Source organism: Aulonocara stuartgranti (genome assembly GCF_965226115.1).
Source record: "Aulonocara stuartgranti genome assembly, chromosome: 11".
NCBI classification, from domain to species: Eukaryota; Metazoa; Chordata; class Actinopteri; order Cichliformes; family Cichlidae; genus Aulonocara; species Aulonocara stuartgranti.
Genome location: NC_138947.1, coordinates 25,786,474 through 25,804,794, shown reverse-complemented (window position 1 = coordinate 25,804,794; position 18,321 = coordinate 25,786,474). Strand labels below are relative to the sequence as shown.

Genomic DNA, 18,321 nt, shown 5'->3' with positions numbered 1-18,321 from the left:
TCTTCTCTCTGTTACTAGGCAGTAACATACTTTATAAATAAACAATTTACTATGATAGCTACCATTGCTGATGCTTGCTGATGTGACAGTGGGCACATCCTCTAGTTCAAAAAAGGTATGTGCCGTGTGCATTGGTCCTTAGTGTGAAGAACAGGATCTTACATTCTTCTGATACTTTTTTTTATGAACAGCTTCAACTTTTAAGCAGAACACCTGCTGAAGCAAATCTTGTATCTCAGTTTTATTCACTAGTCGCTCTTTGTTTTATTACTTTAATTCTGTTATCACAGCACTCACTGTCAATTATCAGTGTGCCATTCATTATTATTTGAAAAGCACACTGAACTTATCACAATGCTCTAGCCGTATCATCACATTTGCCCATAGTGTTTCCTATTATCCATTCCCAAATGGCCTTTTGAAAGTCAGTCCTGTTGTCGTACCTTTATTTTCTTTTGAGTTACCTATCTCGCTGTTCTTGGAGTTTAACACCATAAAATCATATTATTTCATTTAAATCAGTGTTTAACTGTTCATGTCATTTCTCTCTTTGCCATATAATATTGATGCAATTAAAGTCCATGTATTTCAATCTAGTAAGCCCTGGATGGCAAGTTTATAGGTTTATCTCTGTGTGTAACTCATATAGGGAGACTGAATCCAGTAATTTAGGGCTTTACCCACTGACATCATGTAATCCTTCCCTGGATAACTCTATTTTTCTCTGTTATTTCTTTGTGATGTTTATAGCATTAATTTTTTTTTATCAGCATTATCTTTTTAATTTCTTACATGGGTCTTTTAACTCTCAGCAATAACTGGATTCATCATACTTAACTGCACCCACAAGTCCAAACTAATAACATCGAGAAATAATGAATACCTCCAACTAACTGACTGATTATAGCTCCACTTGGCACCAGTTCTAATATCTCACAATAAGTTATTCAAAAAACAAAACAAACAAAAACAAAATACTACAGACAGTCAATATCGATATCAATCAAAAAGGAAGAAAACGTGAAACTGAAAACTCTTACAAATATCATCTCATCTTAATCATGTGATTAAATCAGTAGATTGTGTATGTTTTTAAGAGATCGGAGTCTCAGAAGCTTGGGCAGTTAGATTGAATTTTGCGCGTCTGTATTCCTACATTGCGCGCCAATATAGTAGAGTCCCCACAGGGTGTTAGTGCAACCTCTTATTACAACATACTGTAGTTATACTTGAGTGACCTGTAGCATTTGTGTGAATAAATTCCTTTAAATTACACATAAGTGTCATCATTTTGGTAAAACTGAAAACGGTGAATCATGTCATTAACATTATAGAGCAGTATATTTGAACAGAAACAGAAGTGAGCTCTAAAAGTAAAATGAATCAATTTTGCTTCCACAGAGACTATGATTCACATCTCTCTCTCTCTCTCTCTCTCTCTATATATATATATATATATATATATATATATATATATATATATATATATATATATACACACACACATACGTATTAGGGGTGCAACGATACACAAAATTCACGGTTCGGTTTGATACTTTGGTGTCATGATCTGAATGAGGGTGGGTGAGGTTCAATTTGCCGTGTTGCAAGGAGAGCTTAACTTCTGTCTCGCTAGCTTGCCCTGCGCTCAGTGAATCTGTGTTCGACTACTCCGTCTAGGCTGCACTGTCGAGCGCAGAGCCACTGAACGCTCAACACAGACAGCATCGTTAGAGGGAAAGTTGATAAAATAAATTAAAAATTTTGTATTGTTTGATACATATGCGTACCGAACCGAAAGCACTGTATCGAACGGTTCAATATCAATACGAGTATTGTTGCACCCCTAATACATATACACAGAGGTGTGGACTCGAGTCACATGACTTGGACTCGAGTCAGACTCGAGTCATTAATTTTATGACTTTAGACTTGACTTGAAAAAATGTTGTAAGACTTGTGACTTGACTTGGACTTTTACACCAATGACTTGGGACTTGAATTGGACTTGAACCGGTTTACTTGAAAAGACTTGATATTTTACCCCAAATATAAAATTTAACATGCATATTATATAGAGATTGAAAATGTGACGTCATTCACGGGTAGAACCGCAAAGGATTCTGGGAACTCGTGGCAAGCGGTACTAGCGCACGCAGGCTTTCAATTAAAATCAGTCACACAGCGATAAAAAGAAACACAAAAATGGCAAGAAGCTGTTGTATTATTAACTGCAATAGCCGGTCGCATGACAGCCACGGGAAGCCGACGGGTAAAGAGATCGGTTGTTATCGGATTACGTCGTTGAAGAGAAATTGTTCATGTTTCCGAAGTAACAAAGACGCGACGGATGGCCTGGATTGCAGCCATTCAAAGACCAAATATAACGTCCCAGAACACTCCAGCTCACAGGTTAGTCTGCTCCAAGCATTTACACGAAGGTCAGTGTTTTTTAGTAGTTAATACGTCATTTTCATAACATAATTGGTGATATAGGTTACAAGCAAGAACAGAAATTGTCGCGCTATGCTCCTTTATTTATTGTGCATAAATAGTGAATTGTCCTGACACAATATTGCATTTCGCTTCTGTTATTATGGTACATTGACAAAAACATATACTTTTATTCACAGGATAAAACAGGTTTTTTGTATCACTAATTGCCCAGTACGATTACAGCATACAATATTATTGTCACTGCTACATTTCTGTGATGCTACCAGAAATTATTTCCACTACTAATTAATTACCGTTGAGCTCAAAGGTCCTATTAATAAACGGTTAAGGAATGTGTATTTATGACAACAATTTGTGAGACTGGTAAACTTATGATATGTACGATGGTCTTTCGTTCTACACGGTGCATTTCAAGGTCCTGCACCCATCCGTCGGTAAACTGTACCTGGGCTTGTTGCAGTGACCTGAAGTTACTAAACTTCATGAGTGTATGCACTCACTCCAAGAACCGTATAATTATAAATATGCATATAAATATGCTACGATGAGATAGCTGACTTCATCTAACTAGCAAATGTTGTCCAGGCTACGTTGGTGATACAGTTTTTTTTAATGTGTATGATATTTTTGTCATGCGATTTTAAAGCTGGTCCTACAACCGCATCCAAGAATAACATGCAGCTTATCTCAGAACTGTCGGTGAAAATTATTCTTGGAGCTAGGTTTAATTGAGCTGCATTTTAAAGAGGTGCAATTTCACAATTTGTGTATATTTTCTAAGTTCACTATTTTGTCATGTGTTGAGAAAAACACAGATTTAAAAATTACATGGTCTAATATTTACATTTAGCATATAACTGCAACATTATTTTTTCGTTTGTTTTTTTTAAAGACTCGAAAGGACTTGAAATTCAAAGTTTCAGACTTGTGACTTGACTCGGACTTTTACACCAGTGACTTGAGACTCGACTCTGACTTGCCTGATATTACTTGAGACTTGACTTGAGACTTGAGGATAAAGACTTGAGACTTACTTGAGACTTGCAAAACAATGACTTGGTCCCACCTCTGCATATACATATACACTCAACAAAAATATAAACGCAACACCTTTGTTACTGCTCCCATTCCCCATGGGATGGACGTAGAGACCTAAAATTCATTCCAGATACACAATATAACCATCCCTCCCAAACAGTGGTCACAAATCAGTCCAAATGTGTGGTAGTGGGCACATCTGCCATATTGAGATAATCCATCCCACCTCACAGGTGTGCCACATCAGGATGCTGATCTGACATCATGAGTAGTGCACAGGTGTACCTCAGACTGCCCACAACAAAAGGCCACCCTGGAATGTGCAGTTTTGTCTCACAGCAAAATGCCACAGATGCCACAAGCAATGAGGGAGCGTGCAATTGGCATGCTGACAGCAGGAATGTCAACCAGATCTGTCGCCCGTGCATTGAATGTTCATTTCTCAACCATAAGCCGTCTCCACAGGTGTTTCAGAGAATATGGCAGCACATTCAACCGGCCTCACAACCGCAGACCTCGTGTAACCACACCAGCCCAGGACCTCCACATCCAGCAGGTTCACCTCCAAGATCGTCTGAGACCAGCCACCCAGACAGCTGCTGGAACAATTGGTTTGCACAACCAAACAATTTCTGCACAAACTGTCAGAAACCGTCTCAGGGACGCTCAACTGCATGCCCGTCGTCCTCATCGGGGTCTTGACCTGACTCCAGCTCGTCGCCGTAACAGACTTGTGTGGGCAAATGCTCACATTCGATGGCGTCTGGCACGTTGGAGAGGTGTGCGCTTCACGGATGAATCATGGTTCACATTGTTCAGGGCAGATGGCAGCTGAGAATGTCCCAGTTCTTGCATGGCCAGCATACTCACCGGACATGTCACCCATTGAGCATGTTCGGGATGTGCTTGACCGGCGTATACGACAGCGTGTACCAGTTCCCACGAATATCCAACAACCTCGCACAGCCATTGAAGTGGAGTGGACCAACATTCCACAGGCCACAATTGACAATCTGATAGACTCCATGCGACGATGTGTTGCACTGCATGAGGCAAATGGTGGTCACACCAGATACTGACCGGTTCTGGGTCCCCAGACCCCCAATAGCGCAAAAAACTGCACATTCCAGGGTGGCCTTTTGTTGTGGGCAGTCTGAGGTACACCTGTGCACTACTCATGATGTCAGATCAGCATCCTGATGTGGCACACCTGTGAGGTGGGATGGATTATCTCAATATGGCAGATGTGCCCACTACCACACATTTGGACTGATTTGTGACCACTGTTTGGGAGGGATGGTTATATTGTGTATCTGGAATGAATTTTAGGTCTCTACGTCCATCCCATGGGGAATGGGAGCAGTAACAAAGGTGTTGCGTTTATATTTTTGTTGAGTGTATATATATATATATATATATAGCAAATACTAGCAAATAGACAGAACATGAAAAAGAGAAAGTCTAAATGGTCCCTGGACAGGATTTGAACTTTTGACTTGCTTCTCAGGCCATATTTGAGCCAACCAGTCACCCGTCAGCTCACCTGTTTTGGCTATTGAGATTGGATGACTTGTTCACCACAGCCTCCAAATTCATCACAACATACACAAAATCTCCTGGGATTATTTTCTCTGCTCTTTAATCGCTGTATTGTATGCTTTTACCTTTGGGCAATCAGCAAGAAATTCCACTTCAGAGGTAGTAGTTATGCAACTAGCCACTTTTTATTAACCAGCACGTGTACAGACTGTATTACAATATTAGAAAGTCTCCTCACAAGATTGGCTCTTGATTAATTGGTCATTTGCCTTCATGCTCTGTAATATAATTGGCGTTTTACAGAAGACAATCAATCATTTCATTTTGTTATTTATTCTAGAGCCATTTGGGGCTTTCTTTATTAAGTGAGCCAAGCATTGTGGAGGACATTATAGAGTCATATTCCAACAGATTCAACAGATGGCATTGAAATGCCATCACTGATGGTGCTGAAAAGCAGCCAAGTGGCCATCATGGATAGAATGAAGATGTTGTTATTGGGTCTGAGTTACAGTGTGATAAAATGGAAATATACTGTTTATATAGGCCTTGTTTACTTGCTTAAAATTTCAGTTGCATTTTATTGATGGAAAACATCATCTTCACCAACCTGAAAACAATTTATAGATTCTGTTTGCTTCATTGACTGTCAATCATTAGTTATGCTCTTTTCTTGGGAAAATCTTTCACTGGCAAGCTAGAAGACAAGTCTTTGTTTTACCAGGTTCATTTTGAGGTGACTGCATTCAAATTTAGCCCATTTCCTTAAATTTAAACAACAACATTAATTCTTAACCTTATGCAGCACTGTGCAGGAGTCTTGAACGGCCACTAGTTTCTTTATATTTTATATTTTATATCCAATCAGTCAGTGCTCCAATGAGCAACAGTTCTCCTTTTCTGAAGATTTTTCAAAGTTTTTTCTTTGGAAATTGACTGAATCATGATACAGATACCATATCTGAAATTCATGTCATAAAGAAAAGGGGGGAAAAATCCATCAAAGACCTGGCAGAATCTGATAGATGCATCTAGATCTTTAGATAATCACTCTACTGTTTACTGCACAGGTATGCCAAATTACACAAAAACTGGACTAGCAAGAGGTCCGAAAGGTATGAAATAATGAATTCAAATTCGAAATGTTTGGGTCAAATCATCAGTGAGTGTCAACAGTGAGTTTCTTCAGCTATTTGTACAACATGATGAAGGCTTGGTCATTGTATGGGGCTGCATTTCAGACAGCGGTCTTGGGGATCTTGACAGAACTGATGAATTATAAAAACAGAAACAGAGCAACAGATTTTCATCCACCTGACATCCAAAGAAGAGCTCTGAATGACCTTCCAGAAGCCTGCAGAACTGTTATTGATGATACTGATTAATAGAGTTCAGGCTTTGTTGAAAACTGTTAGATTTTGTATTGTTGATTGTCATTTATGCTTAGAAATATTTAACCATATATTCTTAGAGGTGTATAATCAATTGTGTAGTGATAGTCTGCAAACTTTGTGTGTATTAGAGAGCACTCTGGGAGCACGAGAGAGGTCGTACCTTGTCTTATTGTTTTATGGTAGGATAAACGTAGCTACGTCTGTTCTAGTCTAAGTGCTTTAAATGCTGGACTTCCTCACCGTGTTATCTAGGGTGAGACTACCCTCTTCCTGACCAAGGATGTTTGCTTGTGTGCTTTTATGTTATATGACCCTTTGATCAGCAACACACACACACACACACACACGGTACTCTTTGTTTGTATGTAGACGTCATATGTTAATGAACCTATGCATATTCATGTAACCTCAATAAAAAAGCAGTGTTACGGGGGAGCGGTCGAGAGCAACTGGGGTCAAGCGAAGGAACGGCGTCTGTCCGGTTCTCTCCCGTGCACGAGAAACATGAAAAACTTTGCCTACTTCGTGTCTTGCTTGCGGTGTAATTATATTGTCTTCAACGTTCCAGCGAATAGGTTCAAGCTACAAACCTATCAAAAACATTCAAGCTCTATTTTTATCTTTCCAATGGTTTTTTTTTTTTTTTTTTTTGCATGTTTCAATAAATCATCAAGCCCATTTCCCATTTTCCTAGCAAACTCTAAAGAAATGGGGGTGGCTGAAGACTTTTACACAGTACTGTCAGTCAGTATGAACATGAAATATGCATGTTACCATGAATTTATGAATGACACTGTTCCTTTCAGTTATTCTTTATATATTCCTGGAAACCTCTATCACTGGACTTTCCTATTTTCTCCTCCAAGGTGTCCAATTCACTTTTCACTCCTTCCACCTGGAGGATCACCATGACTACCTTCTGATAACAGAAAACGGCAGCTTCGCTCAGCCACTCGCTCGCCTGACTGGCTCTGAGAGGCCTGCACCAATTAATGCTGGTCTGTATGGGAACTTCAAGGCCCAGCTACGCTTTATTTCTGACTTCTCCATATCGCTGCAGGGATTCAACATTTCGTTCTCAGGTATGAGTCCATATGTGGGCTATGTCTGTAGAAGGAATGGAGGTGGGAGTTGTGGTAGGGCAGGAAAGGTTTTAGCAGAGGATGGAGGGTTGTGTGGAGGAGGTAGAAAAGAGGACTAAGGGTAATTAAAACGAGGGGTAGAAAGCAAAAGTGAAAAGCAGTCACAGGCACGTGGAAAGAGACAGTTCTTTCATTGATGAGATCAAAAGCACTAAGCCTCTCTAAAGCGTGCATAAAGTAGCATAAGGAGTGATTTGTCGGTCAGCAGGCTTAAGACAGACCATGCCTCAGGCCTGTGTCAGTCAGAGAAGGATAATTAAGAGACAACAGGGTCATGCAGGTAGAGGGTGTCTGATCGTGAGGAGAATGATCATCAAAGCATTGCATGTGGGCCAGTCTCCCGAGGACTGAAGACGGCAGAAGGAGAAGGAGGTGTGTACAGAAATAATGGGCCCCCCATATCGATGGTAAGAAATGGAGAATTAAACAGCCGTAGATACACGGTTTAGAGAGCTAGATAAAGGGACAGAAAGGAGATGAGACAGATGGTGATGCTGAGTGTGCAGGGCTCATAGAGAAGGTCGGATAAAGAGTGAGAGAGGAGAGTGACACACAGAGAGAATAGCAAGGTAGAGAAGCCTTGTTTCATGAGCATCCGGGTTAAATGTTTGCCTGCTGTTCACTGAAGTGAGACATATCTTATGAATCCATGAATATTCATGAAACATGATTTGTGAATATATTTTTGTCTTCTTTCATGCTCTGCAATTAGCATCTATATAGTTCATTATTAGAATTCGTTTTTTAACCTTTTATGACCTTTAATGAACGTCTGCCAAGGCCATCATTCTACATCCTACACTTGATTGCTGCTTTAATGTTTTGCGGTGCTGAAATCAATAGGCTCCGTATAGTTCTGCATACTGCCAGATACAGACCGTGAGAGAAATGCTGATGGGAGTAAGACCTTTTTCCTCCTACTCCTGGGCTGCATTTTCTCAAATTATAAGGCCACCAGCAGCCCCATGTGTAAAAATATTTCACTGAGAGTGGCCTAGTTTTTAGAGAGCTCATTCTTTATCCCGACAACCTGGAATCAAACGTTTGGCTTCCCAGCCTGATGAAGATTCCTTGAGCAAGACAGGTAATCCCCACAAACTACAGTGCTGCTTTGCCTGAACATGTCGTCTTTTTTGATGGAAGCAAACAAGAAGACTGGGAGTTATTTTCAAAAGAAGCAATAGATAGAGGATTCGTAATAAATTTTTGTTGTCTTATTTGCAGAGTATGATCTTGAACCTTGCGAGGACCCTGGAACGCCTCGGTACGGCTGGCACACGGGCTCCAAGTTTGGCATTGGCGACTCTTTGTCGTTCTACTGCAATACGGGCTATCGTCTGCAGGGGGCGAGGGAGATCGTGTGCCTGGGAGGTGGGCGCCGCATGTGGAGTGCCCCTCTGCCAAGGTGTGTGGGTACGTGGTCAACTGCTTTTATTCTGTTTCCGTTCTTGTTTATGTATGTGTTTATGCAACTAGCCAGTGTCAGCTTTTAAAATGTATTCAACACAGATGTAAACTTTCTTATTTGACATTTAAGAACCCAGCAGAATTGGATTTATGTAAGTAGACTACAGTTAAAAGGATAGACCTGTGATTAACTGACGTGAGCTGCTGGGTTAAACTATCTAGGGAGATGTCCTTTTCACTCATGAAGGCTTAAAGGCAGGTCAGTTACATTCACATTTCAAAAGGTTACTGTAGGGATTTAGTCATTGTGATAGTGTACCTAGCATGTTTTTGACATTGACCTGGTCTTGTGTCAGACTTACAGACTAAAAGTATCAGTGCATTTGTTGCATGATAAATGCCATGTTCTGATGTCCCTGTCTTTGAAAGTCTGGACTTTTTTTTCTGTACAAGTTAATTGTGGTTAAGTAATTTTCTGCTATTTAGCCCAGGCAGCAAGGCAAGTGAATGTTGTTACATTAAATATTAATTATTTAATAGTCTAATCTATGTTTCATAATGTGTCTGTCTCAGTTAAAAAATGATTTTCACGAGGTAAGGTAATAAAAAGGGATGTACACTTTCTCATTTAAGTAGAATGTGTGAAATATACTTTTATCTTGTTAGGAAAAAGCTAATGAACCAGTTTTATGGTGTCTATTAATTTTCGTGAATGTATTCCTAATATGTTTAAGCAGGTCATATTGCTGTGTAGCTGATTGTGTCTGTTGTTGGGGTTTTTTTGTTTGCAGCTGAGTGCGGTTCAACAGTCTCCAACAATGAGGGAGTTCTTTTGTCCCCCAACTATCCAATGAACTATGACAACAGCCATGAGTGCGTGTACAGCATTCAGGTCCAAACAGGAAAAGGCATCAACATCACTGCCAGCACCTTTGAGCTTGCTCAAGGTGATGTTCTCAAGGTAAGCAAAGCAGTCGCTCATCTTTGCTGACACAAAGTAGATAAGCAACTTCAGTTTTGTGTCATTTTTAAAAATTGATGTTCAAGTATGCAAGCAAGGTCTTGATACTTTTTATTATTTGCAAAAAGAAGGATTGCATGGGAAAAAAATGCAGAATTGTTTTGTCTTAGACGTCTGAAGGTCACGTGACAGCATCAGCAGCATTTGCTCGTGGGCATTATTAACAGATTTGATAAGCACCACACATGTAATGAAAGTGGCTGTGTTGTTCCCACCTCACAGCTGGAGTGCACTATTTATTTATATATATTTTTTAGATGCAGATGTTTTGTTATTAGTCCAAAGCACTGTGGACTAGTATCTGTATCCATCTAGTAATGCAGCTGTATAGTCTCTTGTACTCAGTCATCTCGGGAATATCTCAAAAGTGGAAAACATTTTCAGAGAGGTAGATTACCTTTAAGAAATGGAAAAACAAAACAGAGCCCTTCTGTAACGTTTCAGAGGAAAGAACACAGAGCCTTTTGTTTTTCATTTTTTATTGTTTCACAGATATCAGTCAGGGAAGCATGCTTCTACTTAAAGTCATTCTTTCATAAAATAATAAACAAGTAAATAAACACAACATCAAAGAAAGATTCAATTTCAAACTCATGTTTCTAAGAGCCTTGAAAAGCAGTGGAAAGAGTCAACTGCCTGCCTGAAAATAAGTAGTTAAATAATAAAGAACATTTAATATTTGGTGAATATTTGTTAAAATATTTCTACTTTTAAATGGTATTAATTAAAAAGACAAGTTATTCTTCCAGACCATCTGTCACGAGCCTTGTTAGCTAAGCTCTACAGATATACTCTCAGATCAATGGAATGAATTATGGATGCTCCTTTCTTCATTATCTCATTTTATTTAGGGCATTGGCTTGGCAATAGAGATGTCATATAAAATCGGATATATGACACTAATAGCTTCTTTTTAATCGTTGCTGTCTTACTTCAGTATTAATTTTTAATTCTTAATCAAAGTAACAAAACACTCCCTCGTGTTCCTTTCTGTCTCCGATTAGCTGTATGACGGTAAAGATGGGGCAGCGCCACTGCTTGGCACATACACGAGCACGCTGATGCAAGGTCTGTCCCTTACCAGCACTTCCAACTATCTGTGGCTTGAGTTCTACTCTGACCACGAGAAGACGGCTGCAGGTTTCCGGCTCATATACCACAGTAAGTCACATTTCATTTCCCTGGGGGAGGAGGGCCCTAAAGCTTTTCCAAATGAGTGAATTTAGCCTCACTTCGGGAGCCAGGCATTTGAAGTAGCAGAATTTGAAAGAAAATTTTAATTGACCCTCACCCCGCTTCGCTGTATCTTTCACTGTCAGGGTATCCATTAAACACAGCATGGTGTTTCTGCTCCACTCCAGCAGGAAAATTGGCTTTTTTCTTTCTGTCCTTTCTCAACCTCTGTCTCTCTCCATGTGAGTCCTTTTTCTCTCTTTTATTTTGCTCTCCACTTCTGCAATTAGCGTCCTTGCTTGCCTAACTGTACCTTGTTAAAGCAGGTGAATTATTGTTAGGACTGTTTGAAGTCACTATGCTGCTGTTTGCGGTTTGTGTGTGTTGCCAGTTTGTATTTGCATGCACTGCATAGGGTGTGTGTGTACAAATCCACAAGTGCATGTGCGCATTAAAAGTTTCGGTCATTGCTGTAAGGGGGGGCAATAATAGATGGGGTTTTCTCTCCCCCCTAATTGGCTTGCTGACTGTGTGTTGTTGCTAACCATTTCCAATTTATTACTGTGAAGAGAGAATGTTTTGGCGACACTGCATTTTGCCATCCAATTTAAAGTGTTTTTGTCTTTCACCTGCAATTGTGTGCTCATTGAGATCTCTGAAATCTTTTGGTCTACCAGTAAGCTTTCTAATGTAGAATTCAAGAGAGTAGTTAGGATGAAGTTCTGGTTTTCAGTTTTGATCAGTTTTAAACTTTTGAATGGTTTGAAAATAATAATAATGAAAAGGTTTTTTTTTTGATAACTCACAGTTCCTATGTCTTCAGCTTTCACTCTATGATAATGGCGCCAAATGTGCAAGGTACAACTGGTAATAGATATAAGAGAAACGTTTTAACAGTTTTGCTGTAAGATTCAGTTTGGCATTAGTTGTGAAGGGTTTGAGGATTCGGAGCCTGACAGATCTGCAAAAATAAAAAAAGAAAATGTACATTAATCAGGAATGTGGGCTCATTTGCAACGGCTATATAAATTGCCATCTGTATCTAAATTAGTTGTGAAGAAATGGCTTAATTACAGGCTTCCTTTTGAGTTACAGAATACCCCGTAATTAAGTATCACATAATTGGATTTCATTTGTGATATTTTTTCTTATCCATGGATGCACACAAGGTAAATGGCACAATGTAAGCTGTATCTCTCAAGTGCAATCATTTGAGCCAAAATGAAAAGGGTTTTTTTTTTATGTAAGGAGAACTGAGTGATGTATGAGCAGCAAGGGGGCAAGGGGAAGGTGGGATATGGTCAGTTTAAATCTTGTCAGAACATGAAATCTTATCATGTTTTCATGACTCCTTCCAAAAGTGCTGAGGTAATTTCCTAAATGTGAGCGGTAACTGCTGGAGATTTATACTGGGCATGACACTTGTAATACTACCATAACATCTGGCATGGGCACGGACCTCGCGGTGAGACGAGACCATAAATCAGCACTGCTGGGTTTATGTGCAGCCACTCTTGCTGCATAGCGGAACACTTTAGTACAGAGAGGAACAACATATGAAGGCCATATTCAAGCATGCTGAGCTAAAGATTTATCACATTTTCTTGTTTGTGGCTTGTTTAATTTCCTCTCCCCAAGCGTTCCAAGTGGATAGGCTGTTTCTCAGTCATAGCAAATGCCCACACTCAATTGAACATTTAATTATGAATGCCTAATTATGGTCTCTGTCCAAAGGAAATCTTTTATTGCTGGTAATATAATAGGACTATGAACCCTCATCTGTGCCCAACGGGAAATCGATACTCAAAGCTAAATCCATACCTCTTTAGAGTATAGATAAATGAGTACTGGTTCATCGAATGACAGTAGACTTTGTTACATAGTACTGTGTTACATTAATGTGTTGGTTCTTATCACCACCCTATGCCATTCTTCTTCTTTCTTGTCTAGGTTTTGAGCTGTCCCACTGTGACGATCCAGGTGTGCCACAGTTTGGCTTCAAAATCAGTGACCAGGGTCACTTTGCTGGAGGTGCCATCACGTTTGGCTGTGACCAAGGTTACACTCTGCACGGCTTTGGCATGCTAAAGTGCATGACTGGTGAAAGAAGAGCGTGGGACAACCCTCTTCCTTCATGTATAGGTAATCCTTTTTGCCTGAATGCTGAATTTTTTTCTGTTCTGTCTGTCTAGTTATAGATAATAAGATAATAATAATAAAAGCTACAAACAGCGGGGTCTCCATTCTATGTGTCATAGTCCAGAGGATGGAGACCCTGCTGTTTGTAGCTTTTATTATTATTCAGAACAGCCACTGCTCAGCTAGGTGTTAATCCAAAGGATTTATCCCAACATGATTTGTTCTTAATTGAACTTTGCTGAAAGAAAATACGCCGCTTGTCATTTGGTAAGAGAATTTAAATGGCTTTGATGTTTTCTCGTGAATAATTGATCTGTGTGTGTGTTTTGGATGCAGAACTGGCTGTATGGAATGATTACGAACACTATAGTGTTATAGTGTATAGGATTGCTATTGAGCTTTCGCTGTGTTGCCGTACCCCTTTCGTCGAATGTTTGATTCGAATGTTTTAATCCCCCAGCAATTAATCTGCGTTTTTCTACAAGTAAAGGAATAATTATCGTATCTTTTTTTGTCATATTGAGACTTGGACATAAAACACAGTCCTGGCTGTACTTTCATATTCAGAACATGCTGAGACGGAAAGATAGAGAAATGATAAAGCTATTACCTGCACGCTGCTCAAGTCTGGAAGGTGTTGTGAAGCAGTGTCTGTTCCTTGATGTCTAGCAGTGATGGATTAGGGTAAAAGATGATTTACAAATTCCGGACGTGTGCAGAATTGCACTTTTAATGCCAATGCTTTCCACTGCTGGAGCATTTCTTCTTTATACCATTGTGATATGTCTAATACAACCGCAATGAGTAAATAAATAGATGTACTGATTAACTGGATAACAGTGCTGTGTCACTGAGAGATCAATATTAATAGTGAGCTGTGGTGAAATGGCATTTCCATTCATTTCCCCAGAGCCACATCCTCGTTGCCATCAAGGTCTTTTACATCTGCCCGGCATAATGATACTGATTATAGCCCACCAATGTAGTGATCTAATGCAATTTTCCTATTAATTAAGTGGCGTTTATTATGTAATATAGATAGCAAGACAATAACCAAGGAAGAGACAAAGTAGATTGGATGATAAGATATCCGTTCAGTTATTAACGTTTGTAGCAGTGTCATTCCTACAGTGTAGCCTGGCCTCTATAGTCTTTTTAACCAAATTAATGATTCATTAGGAAGCAAACATGTTTTGTATCTCTGAGTTTCTCTGCTTAGACAGGAAGCCGCAGTCTCATTACCTGTTAGGATTGTTCGCTGTGGCTAAGCTTAAATTTTTGCACATTGTACCCTCAGAGCTGCAGTGAGCTGGCATCTAGTTGTTAGTTGGTGTGTGTGTTTGTGTGTGTTTAACTTATGCACATTTTTTTGTCTGTGGAAGAATCTTGATTTTGTATTGTGCAAGTTTTGTATTTGTGCTTCAATATTTCTATGTGTGTTTGTGTGTGTTTGTGTGTGCGCGCATGCAGCGGAGTGTGGTGGCAGTTTTAAGGGTGAGTCTACTGGGCGTATCCTTTCTCCTGGCTATCCCTTCCCCTATGACAACAACCTGAGATGTACCTGGACAATTGAGGTCAATTCTGGCAACATCGTCAGGTAACTCCGATGTCTACATATGCATGCATGTACTGCATATTTAGGATAAATGTAATTTTGTTTATTTTCTTTATATTGTGCTACATGATTAATAACGTTTGTATTAATAATTTTCGAGTTGTTGTTAATTAAGATGTGCAGGAATTTGTCTAAAAATGCAAATTATTCATGAAATGGATGGTGAAAGAGAAAATAAATGATTTAAAATGAACTAAGCAGAGCATCCAGTGGACTATATGTGTGTTAACGTTAGAAGGATTTTAACAGCAGTTTAAATATATACAAGGAAATTGCCTAGAACTAAACTGCGGGGAGATGATTTAAATGCATCATAAATTAATGGAGGTCAGATAACTTGCCCTGACTTCAAAGGACTTAAAGATGAAAACATCCGTAAAATGTTTGCATGAGATGTTGTAATGTGCAGTTAAGATTTTGAACATGAAGAATTCGCCTCTCAAGTTAGATGTCATCAAGAAAAACGGCCTGCAGCAGCTCCATTAAGAATGATTGTGTGAGGGACTTTGTAGACACTGTGACAGCACCCAGAGGAATATTACTGGGACATGGAAGCTTTTTTTTTTCTTCCTTTGTTTTGGCTGAGAGCTCCCACTATTACTGTGAAATAAAACCGATTTGGGCTCAGAGGTCGAAGTAAACATGATATGATTTCATAAAGTCAAGCACACATTCTCTGTGAGATGAGCTGCTTCGGGCCATCTCTTGATGAGATTGCAGATAAGTCTGTGGTCTCATAGTGTAATTCTGACTTTAGAAGAAGTTGATTGATGATAGCAAATCTCAGCTAAAATGCCCAAAAGCAAAGGGACATTGTTTCTAGAATTAATTGAATCTTGCTAAGTTCAACACCTATTTGGTGCCCCAGCTTGAGGGGTTTTCATTGTATTTGCAGTGTACGATGAATGCAAACTTCATTTACGTCAGTACAAAAAGAGAATACAAGAATTGATTTAATGTTAACTCATTCTAACCATATGTAAGCTAATAGAGAGTTTGCATATGGTCAGCGATAGAGACTTGCGGTGAACTAAAACCAAACTATGCCAACAATCTTTTGTGTTCACCTCTTTCAGCCTCCAGTTTCTTGCATTCGACACAGAGGCATCCCATGACATCCTGAAGGTTTGGGATGGGCCTCCTGAGAATGAAATGTCTCTGAAGGAAGTTAGTGGCTCACTGCTGCCTGAAGGAATCCACTCGACTCTCAACATCGTCACCATTCAGTTTGAGACTGATTTTTACATCACCAAGTCTGGCTTTGCCATTGACTTCTCAAGTGAGTGTATCTTGCGAGCTACATAGCTATGTGGTAGTATTTTTTTTCCCTTGATCTCAATAACAGTTTCTGCAAAGAGTTGAGAATAGTGTGATTAATTCAATGTACAAGTATGTTGTTTACCGCTGCCTAATGTCTTGCTGAGCAGATCTGTATAAGGATCATCACACAAATTCAGTGCATGAAAGGAGTATGCTGAAGCCTCTTTCTCTGTTGACTTCTAATAGATTCCCAAATATTGTTCTTTTCCATTTGTGTCTTATGGATCTCTCAGAATAATTTGTAATAATGTCTTGATGAGCAGTGAAAGTCTCTGATATGTTACACTTCACTGCTGACTGTCTACTATGCAATATTTGCTGCTGTGACATAATGCATTTGCTTTGCTGATGACTACTTTCAAAACTAAGCATCTGGAAGCAAACTGAAAATGAAACAACATGCATGCCAAATATGATGAGCTTGTAATGTTTTTGTTTTCTTTAGCATACAGGCAGCCTAATACAAAAATCAATTATATGGGATTCACTGCACTGCGCTGCAAAATGGAACTGATTCTGCAGACATGCTGTACTTAAATACGCTGCTTGCCTGAGGCTGGTGGTTTTCAGAACTGAATGCGAGTAATAGGGAAGGGATGATGGGAACAATAGTCATGTAGGATTTCATTAAGAATATACTACCTTAAATAAAAATGTAAGCAAGAAATCACTCCCACTATCAAATTAATGTGGTAGTGAGAGTTTCCACCAGGCACTAAGATGAAGAACAAAATCTAACCCATAAAAATACCGTGGAAGATTTTTTTATATTGGATTTTGATTTAATTTGCTATGTCTCAGACTACACAGGCATCAGTTGGCATGTTCATCATAGTACAATTAGAGAAACATTGAACAAGCGTGGCTTATTTCAAGCAGAAAGCATCCTGCAACATGGCAGCACAGCTGGACAGATGAGACTAAAAGTAGAGATGCTTGTCTATAATGCACAGCAACACATTTGGTTGAAGCTCGTTAGGTCCCCATCCTAGGGGTAAATTAGACATCCAACATGCAGCTAACATGAGACTCTACCACTCCCAAGAAAAAGCCTGCAGCACATAACAATTCAAGATGTTGAGCAGCAGTTTATTCACTTCAGAGGTAAGCAATGCCAAAATGACTAACAGAAGTTTCTTATTGTTCGTAATGTTCCCTAAAACAAAATAAAAGGCAAACAGTAGACAATTCTTTAACCTGTACTCCTAAGCAATAAACAAAAGAAAAAGGATTTCAACAGAAAGAGATTCTCACTCCTACTGAACTGCTCACTGTGTGCATATGTGTATAATTATTTACAATTTACTGTTTACAAAGACTGTTTCTTCAAGGCTTTTAGCTAACAACCCAGGGCTCTATTCCAGGAAGCAGGTTCATCGAACTCTGCGTTTAAAAACAAACTCTGAGCAGAGTAACTGTGATCAGCAACTCTGAGATTTTGGTTCCAGAAGAGCTAATCAGATTTAGTTTAATCAACTCTGTGTTTATTCACCTTAAGTTAAGCTTGTGCGTGAGTAAAGAACGAAGGCCATCATCAGTGGAGCTCTGATACCAAAATTCACCATGGCAACGGGTAAATAAAGCACAGAGAATCAATTTCATTTCAGTGGACTAAGGAATATGAAGCATGTCAGTGCTGAACATGATATTTATCTTAAAAAAAACAAGAGGAAAGAAAATCACCTTGAACCACTCTGTCATCTTTTTTTTAAGATTCATATTTTGTCATCATTTGTCATCATTTACCATCCTTGAATTTTCATTAGATGAAGCTGGAAACTGTAACCTGATAAAATGTTGCTGACAGAAAGTGACGCTAAAAGTCTGAAGAAACATATCAGATAGTTCTCTGATGGACCTGTGATATTGGTTACTCAGATAGCAACAGAGCCTGGGAGGATCTGCTCTGGAGTCAGTTTTTTTTAGTTCAATAAAAAAAAAATTTGCTGCAGTTTTATGACACTTTAATTTTTTCAGTAATTATTTAGTATAAATTTAATGTACTGATGGGATGCAATAACCTCAATTTTTAATTAAAGTTTTTTTTTTATTAGTGGATAAAAATGTGTGATGACA

The 18,321-nt window shown here is 39.1% G+C and overlaps 1 protein-coding gene across 1 annotated transcript in view; it reads left to right on the top strand.

Annotated features, from left to right (window-relative positions):
• The window catches only part of LOC309717712 (CUB and sushi domain-containing protein 3-like), a 245,739-nt gene that overhangs the window by 111,654 nt on the left and 115,764 nt on the right, over positions 1-18,321 (top strand). The window contains 7 exon segments of the mRNA XM_082552492.1: positions 7,295-7,510; positions 8,795-8,983; positions 9,769-9,938; positions 11,003-11,159; positions 13,122-13,313; positions 14,781-14,907; positions 16,002-16,204. Coding sequence (XP_082408618.1) covers positions 7,295-7,510; positions 8,795-8,983; positions 9,769-9,938; positions 11,003-11,159; positions 13,122-13,313; positions 14,781-14,907; positions 16,002-16,204 — 1,254 coding nt within the window.